At 47.0% G+C, this 13,543-nt stretch overlaps 1 protein-coding gene across 1 annotated transcript in view; it reads right to left on the bottom strand.

Annotated features, from left to right (window-relative positions):
* LOC144138329 (cytochrome P450 6B5-like) overlaps window positions 1-13,326 on the bottom strand; it is a 51,381-nt gene extending 38,055 nt beyond the window's left edge. The window contains exons 1-6 of the mRNA XM_077670556.1: window positions 13,092-13,326; window positions 6,998-7,080; window positions 6,149-6,245; window positions 5,318-5,370; window positions 4,159-4,255; window positions 2,667-2,792 (exon numbers count right to left, since the gene is read on the bottom strand). Coding sequence (XP_077526682.1) covers window positions 2,667-2,792; window positions 4,159-4,255; window positions 5,318-5,370; window positions 6,149-6,245; window positions 6,998-7,071 — 447 coding nt within the window. The 5' untranslated portion in view covers window positions 7,072-7,080; window positions 13,092-13,326. The remainder of the gene's footprint in view (window positions 1-2,666; window positions 2,793-4,158; window positions 4,256-5,317; window positions 5,371-6,148; window positions 6,246-6,997; window positions 7,081-13,091) is intronic.
* Between the last annotated feature and the right edge of the window lie 217 nt (window positions 13,327-13,543).

Genomic DNA, 13,543 nt, shown 5'->3' with positions numbered 1-13,543 from the left:
AGCCACCACCAGAGAAAGAAAACGGAGAGAAGCGTCTACAGAAGGTGACTTGGAGTACCACACGTGTGGCTACGGCGTCATCTCTCTCACTGCCTTTCCCTCGCCCATCTTTCACGCGTCGTTCCCAAAGCGCACCGTCCCCCTGACACTTTCCCCACATGCTGTTTCATTCCCCGCTAATCCAAACCCCGTGAAATTTGTGTGTGGGGGGGGGGGGGGGGGGGGTTCAAACACGATTTGCAACAGCATGCTCGCTGCTACCTTGGGCGGGTGTTATCCGAACCACGTGACATTTGCGCAGGAGGTTCAAACAGGATTTGCAACATGCTGGCTGGCGGCGGGGGAGCGCTGCGTGGTAGCAGCAGAGTATCGCACGCCGCCATGCGTCCGCTGATCACGCGAACATTTAATGAGGCACACCAGAGATGCGCCGTGACCGAAAACACCACAGCTCACGCTGCGCACAAATTTTATATTACGGAGTACAGTAATCGTCAGTGCATTTTTACGCCCATCCGTGCTTCTGTTTGTTTTGCGCAATCGTCTGATAACCGCCGTTATCTGCCGACTACGCAACTTTTCAAAGAGGCGTCGGTGGAGGCGAGGGAAAAAATAGGTGTGAAAAACGTGTCAGTGGTGGTGAGGAGGAGCCCCGCAGTGGCGCCGAATAAATCGATGACACCGGAATGAAAACTGGGGTGGGGGGGGGGGGTGTTAGACATATACTGCTTTGTAGTAAAAAATGGCGCAACTTGCACTAGTGGTGCAAGGCTGGAGAGACAGCAGAGCTGGCAGCCCCTATCCAATCGTCGGAGACACGGATGTTGCACCTCAGATGAATTTTCGAACTTGCCCCTCAAAGTTCTCCATGGCTGGCACGCCCGGATTGTTTTGTCCGCAGGCTTTCACATATCCCCCAAAGTGTATCGCCGTTAGCACGCGCCTGAACCGCGGCAACCGGCTTCGCGAACTCGACTGCTGTAACGCGAACTCGGCGTCAGTGCTCCTCACTTCAGGAGCGGACGCGCGTGAACTGGCGTGGAGAGCAGCAGACCAGATATCGCGCCACGAACGCTGGGTAGAGTGTTCTCGAAGATGGAGCTGGCCGACGCTGGGTGCTCCTCACGAGGCGCACGCTAACGTGCGCTTGGTATTTTTCTTTGTATTTCTTTGCGAGGTCCTCACCTGGCGCAATCCCACACGCAAGCCTGGAGGGGGACGCGAACTCTTCACGAGGCGCATGCTCACGTGCGCTCGGTATTTTAGATGCGACTGCATCTCATTCACTCGCCTTGTCCCTCCATACGGCGTTGTTGTCCGTCCACACCCTCCCCCATTCTCCTCACCGCGCGAGCTGCGCTCTCCGCCGCTCACCCGTCCCCTCTCCTCTCCGATAGCGAACACTCTCTCGCGAGGGGCATTGGATTAGATTCGATTGGGTTGGCTTGACTTGGCTTGGCTTGGATTGGATTGGATTTGGATTGGATTAAAGTGGATTGTGTCGGATTGTGTTGCGTCATAGCCGCGCCACGTTGCGTCATAGCCGCGGTCGTTCCAGCACCGGCGTTCCGATTTCCATCGATGCGTTGAATGGAGCCTAACAATTCTGCTATAGCCCGCGCAACCGTAACAAGCACCGATCACTGTGATAACAGGAATACTAGCACCACTGAAGACAAGGCTGCGAAGCGGCGTGAATGTGATGCTGAACGCAAACGATTGAAGCGAGCAGCCGATTCCGAAGTTCGTAAACGTGTTACCGAACGCAAACGGTTGAAGCGAGCGGCCGACGCTGAACTTCGTCAGCGTGAACCCCCAAGATGCGTCGCATCTCCACAGGGTTCCCCTCGCGGGAAGGTGGGGTAATTTTTTTTCTTGGTTTTTTTGTCTAGTAACATTGAATGACAGAAATAAAATCACTCGGCTGGGACCGTTGGTTAGTACCTGAGATCCAAACGGCTTACTCAGTCGGCTGTGGCTGTTAGGAGAGGAATCACGCCTCCTGCTCTAGACAGAACACGTGATGGGGTAGACATTGCACCTTTGGGTGCCTAGTTTAAAAGTGCTCGTTCCGTTTGTTCGTTCTGCTTGTTCGATTTGTCTCTCCGCCGTTATAGCAACGAAGATGGAGTAAAGGTCGTTGCGGCAGCGAATAAGAAACAAATCGGCTGCAATCGGGGACTTAAACCGTCATGATGGTCGCTAAGATTGCGTATAGCTTCGCCACATTCAAGCCTTATGCGTTAGTTTGAGCTTCCTTCGTTGTTTTTTTTTTCGCACTCGTGTGACTACTCCATGGTCCAGGATTCAGCATCGTGATTCGTATTCGCTCTGAAGGTGTTTCTTTTGCTACAGCTCCCGGTTTACTACTGAACAAAAAATAGCGACGCAAGTGCTCGTGCGACGGCGACGGACGTGTTGGAACTGCGCCCACTACAGGTTAAGGTATATCTCATAAGGTCGAAACAACCTGATGTAGCCCACCTCGTCTAAGAAGGTTATGGGTAATCTACACGCCCTTTCATATGACGTTGCTGTTACCAGGTAAACACCTGAGTTCTAACTATAGCACAGATCTGAATTGGCGAGAGATTGGAGGGAGTGGAAGTAACAGTGCTGCTCTATGAATACATCCAAGGAATTTCATGATGGCAAAGTTTTCTTACAGATCGAAGCCTCGAGACTGTTAATGCCTTGGAGATGGAGCTCCTGGCGAATTTCCAGTAGTGCCCCTTGGCAAAGGTGATGAGATTGCGCAGCGCTGGCTTTACCATCAGCATTCGCCACACTTCCTGCGGTCACAGAGAAGAAAAAAGGCATTATGGGCCCGCATCCATTACTCCACGCTTACATACATACTTTTTCGGCAATCGGACGGCCGAAATCATGCGTCCTTTCAAGGGACACCGAAGCGAATTGGTCAAACTTATGTTCGTGCCTGTATTTAAGAGGCCGGCTGCATTAAACATACGTTTCTTTCGTTTATCCGTGGCTTAAAGTATTATCTACTTATCTACCCGTTAAATTGAAATTTTGTCGCCCTTATTAGTTACCGTAATTTTGTTGTCCTCCAAATTTTGCTTGAACTCTATTGAGAAGGGGAGAGGCTGAACGTGTCTGAAGCGTGAGGTCTTCCATAGCGCGACTTTTTAAATGCAGAGCATTTCAGAAACTCACGATGTCAGCCGCGTTGACGTCCGTAGTCCGCACCGCACCCCTCCCTACTATATATAAAAAAATACTATCCGGCGCCCGGTTTCGATCCCTCGACCCTGCGGGCGGAACGCAATGTACATGGTGCTCTACCCACTGCGCCACAAAGCCGACACAGATCTGGAAGCTACGAACGCGCCTTATATCGTTGACTCATTCAAATTAGTGCTGACGAATGCTCGCTCGTCAGCAGTTGCCACAAGTGCAACAACATTAACGTAACGCAAACTACTTAACGTCGCGCGCCACCGGAAATGCTCTGCATTTGATCGTGCCCCTCGCGAGGGGGAGGTTTCACTGCGTCTTCTGTCGGTCGCGGGACCCGTGGCGCCATCTGGCGGAGGCGCGGCACAACTCGTAGCACTTTATTTGAAAAAAATTGTGTGATGTTCTTTAGCTCGACATCCGCCTTTCGCTCGCTTTTGGATCAACGTTACTCGATCGCCGTGTGGTGTTGACGCCAATTTTGATCTCCAGAAATGTGTTTATTTAGCCTTAGCTACCGTCTTAATTTTTTTCATAGTACGCGCCTGTCTTTAGAATACGATAGCTGTGGACGCCCAAGGACGTACAAGTTGGGCAGAACGACGGGACATATAAGCTTTCGCCTTAACAGAAAAGGATTTCTTCAGTGATCACGGAATCGAATTACACTGACGCACACTTGTTTGCAAGCGGACCGCACAACAACGCAGGCCCTGTGGTTCGGGGGGTGGGGGGTGGCAAGCGGAGAAAGGCAACGTATGGCTGTGGGACAATGAAGCATGGTAACAAGCAGGTAAATGCTTGTAACAAAAGATGTGCGCCTGTGTGCGGTTCGCAGATATTTATTATTTCCTTAAAGAAGCAACACAACATCAGGTTTCGTGTGGTACAGCTGTTCAGTTTGTTTTTTTATGGCCAGCAAAGGTAACCGCCAGAAGAGGGGAAAGCATCTGTACTTACGCCTCGTTCCGAGAACAATTCAAAGTCAGTAATAAAGACACGTCGAAGTAGATCCAGATCTTTTACCACAAGGAAAGGTGCGTCTCCATGGAACATGCTGCGCAAGCAAAAAAAAGAAAGGGGGAACTTAGTACCTTCTGTTAGCCTACCTTCAGTGTCGTAAGCTAATTTAGACCAACTCAAGCTGTCTTCATTTTTCTTTTCGGAACACTGCCCCTCAGCTAGAATTACTTTGTAGAACGTTTAAAATTTTTGAGATGTACTGTTCCCTCGACAAGTTACAGTCAACAGGCATCTGTAGAGCACACCCCCGAACGTTTCTGCGACTGGCTATTTCACCAATGGGTCTTGTATCAAATTATGACACGTTTGGCGAGACAAGAAAACAGTGCAAATTGTGAAGTTACCGGTTGTCACAGAATTAGCCATAGCAGTTTTGAAATAAATGAAGCGACCCTGAGATGCCCCACCCGGCATTCTGGTGGCAGAACAGGGCAGGGGAAGGAAGCTGTAAAAGACGTTTTGAATTACAAATGAAAATTACAACCATGCAAAGCTTTTAAAGCAGTTTGTTTTAAAATGGGCTGAGTTAAAATTTCAAAATGATACTAATTTATTGTACCATGCTATCTTTTTGTTATAATCAGAACTATGGCGCTAATTTTGAAGTGGTTCCAGACCACCTTACAGGTCACATTATCTCTCGCACCTCTCTTGAAGCCAATGCTCCCATGTGCCAGATCTCAATTTGGCTTCTTATGATGGACAAATCACTCATTTCGACGTTCAACCTCTTTAAACGGAATATGGTTTGAAGATCATACAACAGCGCTTCCCAGCCTGTTGTGAAGAACAGCTTGTTCCCCGTTAGATACGTAGGAAAATAATTAGTTGAAAAGCCAGGAGTAATTCGTAGCAAATATAGCCTGATTATCTTATCAGTTGCCAGTTTTTATAGTGACCACCAAGCCGTAGGCACCGTCAGGGAAGAGGTCACTGGAGCACTTTCTCAGAAGTTAGTTTTATAAACGCTCGTTTCGTCTACACTAATTGACGTTCGAAACGTTTCAAATTTCTCGTTCAAGAATCACCTGTAAGTGCTGATTCGTTATTACCCCACGCACTTTCGCGTAAAAGCCCCAAAAGAATTGAATCTTACCCATAGATGTCGCCGTACGTTTTCGACCACTCATCCATCACCTTTATCATGTCCTGACGGCGCCATTATGAAAATTAAAAAAAAAGATGTAACTGAGCAACCCATTACGCATTGCTTCAAGTATGTTACCTAAAAGCGAGGTTTCTATTTGTATACAAAGTGAACACAAGCCAGTTATAAAATCCTTCGGAGGAAACATCTTGATGCTGCATAATCGGCACAAGCAGCGAACAGCTGCTATAATCGGCACAACCAGAAAAACAGCGAAAATGCAAGAGTGATGTTCCATCTATGATGCAATCGTATATCTCTGTCGACAATCGCAAGTTGTGCGACATCCTTGTGAAACCAATATTCAACCTCTGCTCGCGCTTAGTAAACATTACAGGTAAGAATAAGGACAACATATTGCGAACACTTATTTAATGCCTTTATTGTAAGTTATAGCAAGCCTCTTATATTAGCATACGGGTTTGATGGCCGTGTTTGGTGGGTCCACTTGTCCACATATCTGACTTAAACGCTGACAAACGTCCTCCATGCCTGTTTGGAGTACGTTTATTTTGGAAGACTCTTGTCGACATGTAAGTCATGTTAACTCTCCTTGTCTAGGAAAATTTTGCCGCAGGCGCTCAAAACGGCTGAAACCAAAATGGCCGACGGCAAGAAGTAGAGGGGTACACGAACATATTCTTCCTATATTGCACGTGTCCTTCAAGTTGTTAACCTAACCATAGTTTCTTTCAGGTGTGGGACGTTTGTGGTGGCATTTCACAGTTATTCCCGCGTTTCAGGATTACTTTTTCGTTGGCGGATCTCTGTATCACTCACCTTGTTCCAAAAGCGATGGAAGTTGCCCGATATAATGTCAGGCTCGGGACCGGGTATTCCTTGGTCTTTGAAAACTCTAAACGTTCGCTTGCGCCATCTGAAAACGCGTTTGTTCGAAATTTAAAAGCATTCAGACGTGTTTTATTGAACCAGTTGCTGTATATTGAACAAATCATGTTTCCATGCCCATTCCCGGTTCCACAAATAAGCCTTTAAGTTTTCAAAACATCGGTTTTCAGTCGACTATTCTATAATTGGACGATGTAGTCATAAATCCTATCAGTTGAGTATTACTTCAATTTTTCATGCGGCTGTTACATTACCAATACAAGCTTCTGCTTAATGCAAATAAAATCGAGTTAGGACAAACATTACGTAGTCAACCAAAGAACGCCAGAAAAAGTTTTAAGGAAAGAATGCAACAAAAATATATCACATAAATTGGGTCAAAATAAAACACCTTCGGCGTTCTAGTGATTTCACAATGTTATAGGGCGATCCTCCAGTGCGTCCTTAACATTATTTGTAGTAGAGAACCTGAAAGACTTCAGCTTTCAGAAGTGTGAACTTTGACCGCGTTTAGTGATTTTTTAGTAATAATTGCTACGGGGGCCGCACCCATTCTTGTTTAATTAGGTGCATGTTACACATTACCGATTCATCTTGCTTGTGCTCCTGGCGTATTTCTAAACTAACGTGATGTTCGCTATCGAGTTGAGTTTCTCACCCTACAACCACAGCCTACTCGCCAGCATTAACTTCGGGATAGAACGAAACTAACATTCTTTTGACAAAGCTAAAAAAGTCGCAAGTACAAAGATCTACAGTGGTTCGATTTAAGACACCTACCTCCAAAAAGCTGTCACAACGATTAAAGCAGTTGCAGCAGTCCAGCCAATACACTCAGTCGAAGTGACCGCCATGTCGATCTTCTGCAGGAGAAACGCGAAAGCGAGAATTTCAACTCTTCCTCGATGATCCGAGCAACGCAAGAAGGTAGAAGGAACACCGTACGATTGTAAACTGCACAATGACGGTATTGGCCCAGATTTTCACGCCGACAGCACGTTGCAACTTCAGCAGCATACGCTAACTTGCGCGCTTTTAGGGGCAAAGCACCTTAGGACCTCGCTTTGTACGTGGCTTGTCCCTTGGCGTCCGTATACACAGTGTTACGCTTGCGCGAGGAGAATTGGATTGGATTGGATTGGATTGGAATAAATTGAATTGTATCAGATTGGATTCGATTGGAATTGTATATACTGTACACACGCGTTTTCACTCATTTACATGCGCGAGTGGGCAATGCCACGGGTGATTTACAGTAGGAACGGTCCCCTGTGCTTCGCCCACTCGTCATGATTCACTTCGTGGAGCTGCGTGAATTTTTTCCACCGTGGCCAATGGGGTTCGCCTTGTTTTGAACGGTGATTGCGTACCGATGACGTTTAGCGCAATTTCAAGTTTGCTTGCGAGCACTGCATACTCCTGTCGACAACAAAAGGGAGGGCATACTCTCTGGTGTGGCATTGAGGGCGCGCACAAGGCTAATCTGATCATTAAACTGAACCGTTAACTTCTCTCGTGTGCCATTTATGGTACCTCGCGGAGTATACAGAAGCAACCAGCAATGCGAAGGCCTTTTTACAGGCGAGCGATACAGCTGGTTCCGTTTTTTACAAGAACCTTGACAGCTGCAGGGTATAAGGGCACCAGCTGATGTCCTGCTGCTGAGAAAAAAAAGTCCATGCCGAGAAAAACGCTTTCGTCACAAACTGCATGGGCCTTTCGTCATTACGTAGATGTCGGACTTCAAACCGTACCTTATACGGCTCTAGTCACATGTCTATTCCATCTACGCGCACAAAGCACGATGTCTTCGGAAAATGAGTGTGAGTGTCCTGGTGTGTGTACTACAGGCATGCCACCGCAACCAAAGTCGCACACCGTTAAAAAAATTCCCCCGCACCTCCCCGAGGGGGATTGTGAGGATGCAGAAATGCGAACGTCGAACGCAACGTCCTCGGGTACCATGCGAGGAAGGCACCGCACAACCTTCGATACGTCGATGGGCACGTTCACCGCCTGTCCCTTGATTCCAAACTGCCCGTTGCCTCGAGTCAGCCGCCTGATGCTCATGAAGGGGAGTCGAGGTGCGATGAGCCGCTCTTCGACCGGGTTCAGATCGGGAAGATGCGCCGGCCGAGGAGGATAACGGTAGCCAAAACTCACGCAGCCCTCCTCTTCGCAGCTTTGTTGTTGTTGTTGTTGTTGTTGTTGTTCCTTTGTATATTGGCGCATACCCAATCAGGGGATCGGCCAAACATCAGTGGTTAATTCGAATGTGATTCAAAGAAAATTAGAAAATTAGAATGATTCAAAGAAAATTATAAAAATTTGGAAGCTTTTCTTTTTCTTGTGTTGGAGGAATTGAGTTTGGAATTTGGGTAATATTGAAAAAAAAGGAAATAAGTAAATAAATAATTAAATAAAGAAAAATAAGAAGAGTCTTCTTCTCCTTCTTCTTCTTCAGCGGTTCCCCTACGGGAAGATGACGATGGTGGTTGAACGCGATGCTATCTCGTGATGGATTGTTTGGTTGGCCGATCCCTAGGGGCATCATGCCACAATCATCATCAGACGCGCTGCGCACGCCGGCCAAGGGACGCACGACAACCCCCGACTATAATGCATTTTGCATAAAACATGGTTTCGACGTCAAGCCTTTACGTCGCATCCTTTCAGTAGGCGTATGAGGTAGATTAGTTCAAAATAGGCGCCGTTTCCGAGATCAAAACTTGACTTTTACCTTACGAACATACGTCTCCTCACTTTTGTATGCATTTGCTGCACATTAGTTATCAATAGCCACCAGTCTCAATATACTTAAAGTCAAAATAAATGCGTGTGCGTGTATGTATGTGTCTTCCTTAGGGACGGCCGCCGTTAACACTGCAGAGGTTCACACGTTGCCAGTATTTTTCCGCTGAATACTCTGTCAAATTATATAGTGAGCTAAAACACTTCTCTCGGATCATTCACCTTCACAGAGTGGGATGGCTCAAATTTTTTTAACAGGACCGCTGAAATACTGAATACAAAGAAACGATAAGCGCGCCGATTTGACATCGTTGAATGCCTTCCCTGATTTCGGAGGCTTTCGTTGAGGGCGCGTGGTGACAAACCGTCTCCGGTCAATCGCACCGCAGCACTCTGAAGTTTGGAGGTTTTACTAGAGGTAAATCTTTGTAGGAATAACTTTAAACAAATCAGTTTACTTTTTATGTTTGAAAATTTCCGTGTGTCTTGTCCCACAGAAAAATTACCGCTACTGCCGTCAGATACTTTGCTCTACCATGGTTCCGTCATACTAAATAGAATGGCGTACAAAGTTTACATCGCGCAGTTTTCTTCCTCCACTTTTTGAAATACCTCCCAACTTGCGCAGGACAAGATTAAATGCTCTATGCAGTCCTGAACCAAATAATCATCATCATCAGCAGTAGCAGCAGCATATCTGTGCCCACTGTACGGCAAAGGCCGCTCCCATATATTTCCAATCATCCCGGTCCTGTGCTAACTGCGACCAATTTATTCCAGCAAACTTCTTGATCTCATCTGCCCACCTAACTTTCTTCCGCCCCCGGCCACGCTTGCCTTCTCTATGGATCCACTGTTACCCTTAATGACCAACGGTTATCTAGCCCTCGCATTAGATGCCCTGCCCACGCCCGTTTCTTCGTCTTAATTTCTACTAATATGTCCCCACAACGCGTTTGTTCCGTGACCCACTCCGCTCTTTTCTTGTCCCTTAATGTTACATCTATCATCTTCCGCTCCATTGCTGGCTGAGTCGTACTCAATTTAAGTTGAACCCTTTTAGTGAGCTTCCAAGTTTTTGCCCCGTAGTCGAGTCCCGGTAAGATGCAGCTGTTATACCCTTTCCTCTTCAGGACAATGGTTGGCTGCTATTGTCCCAAGTAATGCGAAAATATAAAACGGTATTAGATAGAGAGCCGGACAACAGCTTTATTGTCTTGGGGGCATGAATGTCCGGGTGGGGAGGGAGAGTGGCACGCAGGGATGGAGTGATCTAAGACAGCTCCGGTTCAAGGTTACCCGGTTTGTGCAAGTTTAGGGAACTCACAAGTAACCGGGTAGAGCTCAGTTCCGTGAAGATAATATAGCAGTTCTTAAAGTCTGTGAAGGGGCTGGTGGGCAACATGAGTCGGGCCAGGTTATCCCACCAGCTTGTATACACAACTGGTTAGTGCATATTCAATCATTCCATCACCTCCCCCAAGACACTAACACGTTCAGGGGAGTTGATAGCTGATACCATCTATGCTAACACAGCCCTAACCCCTCTTGTAGTACATAAATGGACCCGCGGGGCCTCTCGCACATCCAACGCTGGCCGTATTGTGACGAGACGTGCATTCCTAACCTAAATCATTTGATATGGCACTGTGCACACTTTACGGCCGGTCGCGAGCCACTATGTGGCCTCGGTTCCCCACCCGCAAATGAAGAAGATATTTACAACGTGTTTTAGAGAACCACTCAGCGCCAGGGAAAATTATTGAATTCACTGACCAGTAGTCTCTACAAGTTGGTGGGAAAACCTGGACCGACTCCTGTCATAAACGTAGCACCTACTATCTCTTCACGAAATCTACGAACGATATCTTCATGGAACCATTGACTTTAAAATGCTATGCACCGTTTCAAGGGATTGAACCCTGAACCGTGATTTTTTTTTCGGTTATTCCCTCCCTTCGACCGTGTCCCTGTCTTTTCCCAACTGGGCATACATGCCCCCTCTGATAATAAAGGTATTCCTCCTCCTCTAGCGACGAAGGGTCTGCTCAAACTCGTCGCAATGCGCTTCTTGGTCTGCATATGAGAAACCGAGTTTCAATAGTGGCTCGTGACTACTCGTGGGGTGCGTACACTGCCATATGATGTGATGGAGATTAGGGATGCATGTATGATCCCAATACGAGCAGTGGTTGATATGCGAGCTGGCTCTGTAGGCCCATTTGTGTACTTCATGAGATGTTAATGCCATTTCGGCATAGATATTTTAGCTATTGCCTCCACCGAGCACGTGGACGTCTTGAGTGGGAGTCTTTTTTTTTTTTTTTTTCGACCGACAATAGTTGCAGTCTTAACCGAGTACCCCCGCAGCCGGGACCGTGTAAAAGCCTGCATTTCCACAATAATGCAGATTTCGGAGGATTTCCATCTTTAGAAGTTACAGTATCATAAACAGAGATAATTGGTCGAACAGAATTTTGAAAAACCAAGAATTGGGAAAAATATAAAAAAATACTGAAAATGACGAATAGTGTGACGCCCTGCATTTCCACAATAATGCACATTTCGCAGAAGTTCCACCTCTAATCATTCTAATAGCGTAAATGGAAACAATTGGTCCAACAGAATTTTGGAGAACCAAGAAATAAGAAAACGTAGCAACAATGACGAACACTGTATAACACCGTTCATTTACACAAAAAGGCTAATTTGGCGGGAGTAAGACCGGTAATCGCCATAATAGCGTAAATGGAGGTCATTGGTTGGACAGAATTTAGAAAAACCAAAATATTGGGCTGTAAGAGCTCACACTAGAAAAGCGGCAGAAGACTGCCAGGCATTAGTAGAAAATTCAATGAATTTCTGCAGATTTTTGCAGGGAGGCTGTAATAGTAATAAATAGTCCCATAAAATTAAGAAATAAGAACAAGCGGTTGGAAGTTGGTTAATTACCCGAAATCACAGGTTATGTGCGCTCTGACCTCTATAAAATATTGTTGGAGTGCTCCAAATTCCGTCATTAGGCGCACCAAACGGTGTTCGTATAATATGACCCGCGAGAAGGGTGGCCGACGCTTGATTCATCTTAGACAATTTCGCCTTACGTTTTGCGTACTTGCGTAATCTGTACTGTGATGAGCCCAAATTTATTTTCGTGAAGTGCAGGCTGACGGATATGAATAATCAACAGCCTAAAAAAATTAATGCCGTTCCACTCAATGCAAACGCTGTCGGAAGTGCACAGCAGTGATTCCCCATAATGGGCTGTAGCGCCATTATCCACTTACTGCTACCACCCAATGCAATTCAAATTTACCGGCATCGCAGGGCTCGCGCGCACCCTGCCTGAAACTATGCATATTTTGCCTCAAATGTACCTGCAGTTTTCTTTCGTTGATTGATTGATTGATTGATTGATTGATTGATTGATTGATTGATTGATTGATTGATTGATTGATTGATTGATTGATTGATTGATTGATTGATTGCAGGGTTTAACGCTCCGACGCAACGCAGGCGATGAGGCGTGCAGTAGTGGAGGACTCCGGATTAATTCAGACCACCTGGGGTTCTTTAACGTGCGCCGAAATCTCGTACAAACGGGCGTTTTTGCTTTCCGCCTCCACCAGAATAGCGGTCGCCGCGGCCGGGAATCGAGCCCGCGACCTCGTGCTAAGCAGCACAACGCCTTAGCCACTGAGCCACCGCGGCGGGTCAGTTTTATTTGCGCTAAACAACGGGGAGATGTATGACAAGCGCCAGCGGCTCACGAGTTTCGAACGCTTATGACTATATAAACCGCTTGGCTTTCGAAGCCTCTGGGTTACGCCGCGACGACAGCCGCTACGAAGGAACGCCGTGTGGCTCTACTTGGTTCCAGCGAGCCAGCTACGACGACAAGGCGAGCCCCTAAAGTGCTCTGCACTTAAATGTGCTGTCCTGTGCTCGTTGTTGTTCAACGGCGTTCTATTTTGCGGCAGTCTCGACGCGTTCTCCGGCAAACGCGCGACACATATACTTCACAGGCACATCCCTCCGCGAAATCAGGAAACCATGAACGAGGTAAGCATGTAGATAACTATTTCAAGATCAAGAGGCTCTAATTTAGCAAACATATGCTTACCTTCGCGTTCCCGTCGTGTCGGTACCAACTCAGCCAACGAAGCGAACTGCACGCAGACCTCTTGAAATGTGCGATATCTCATCGTTTTCGACTCAGCGGTATTTTACAGCATGTGTGCGAAAATATTTTCTTTGTACAGGGTCGTACGATTAGATAATGGCCGCGGGAACAGATTGCCATTTCGTCCTATCCCTATTATTTGTAAGCTTGTAAGCTCTTGACTTACGCAGATAACAAACGATAACGCTATTACAAGGCAAGCCAAACAGTCCGTACAGTCGGTAAAACGCTTGTCTGTAACGCTCGAGCGCCGTGCTCCGGGCTACGCGGTAGATGTCTAGTGATAGCGCCGTGTTTGAGACCGGCAGATTGGGAGCATCCGCGACCCGTATTAGTGCGATGGCCGCGTCGCCTCTCGCTGTGCCCGTCTCCTTGGCCTCCGCACCTTCTTT

This window comes from Haemaphysalis longicornis, unplaced genomic scaffold, assembly GCF_048455015.1.
Source record: "Haemaphysalis longicornis isolate Haplotype H1 unplaced genomic scaffold, Haemaphysalis longicornis Haplotype H1 scaffold_5, whole genome shotgun sequence".
Lineage (NCBI taxonomy): Eukaryota > Metazoa > Arthropoda > Arachnida > Ixodida > Ixodidae > Haemaphysalis > Haemaphysalis longicornis.
Note: the sequence above shows the minus strand (reverse complement) of the source record. Positions and strands in the feature narration are given on the sequence as shown.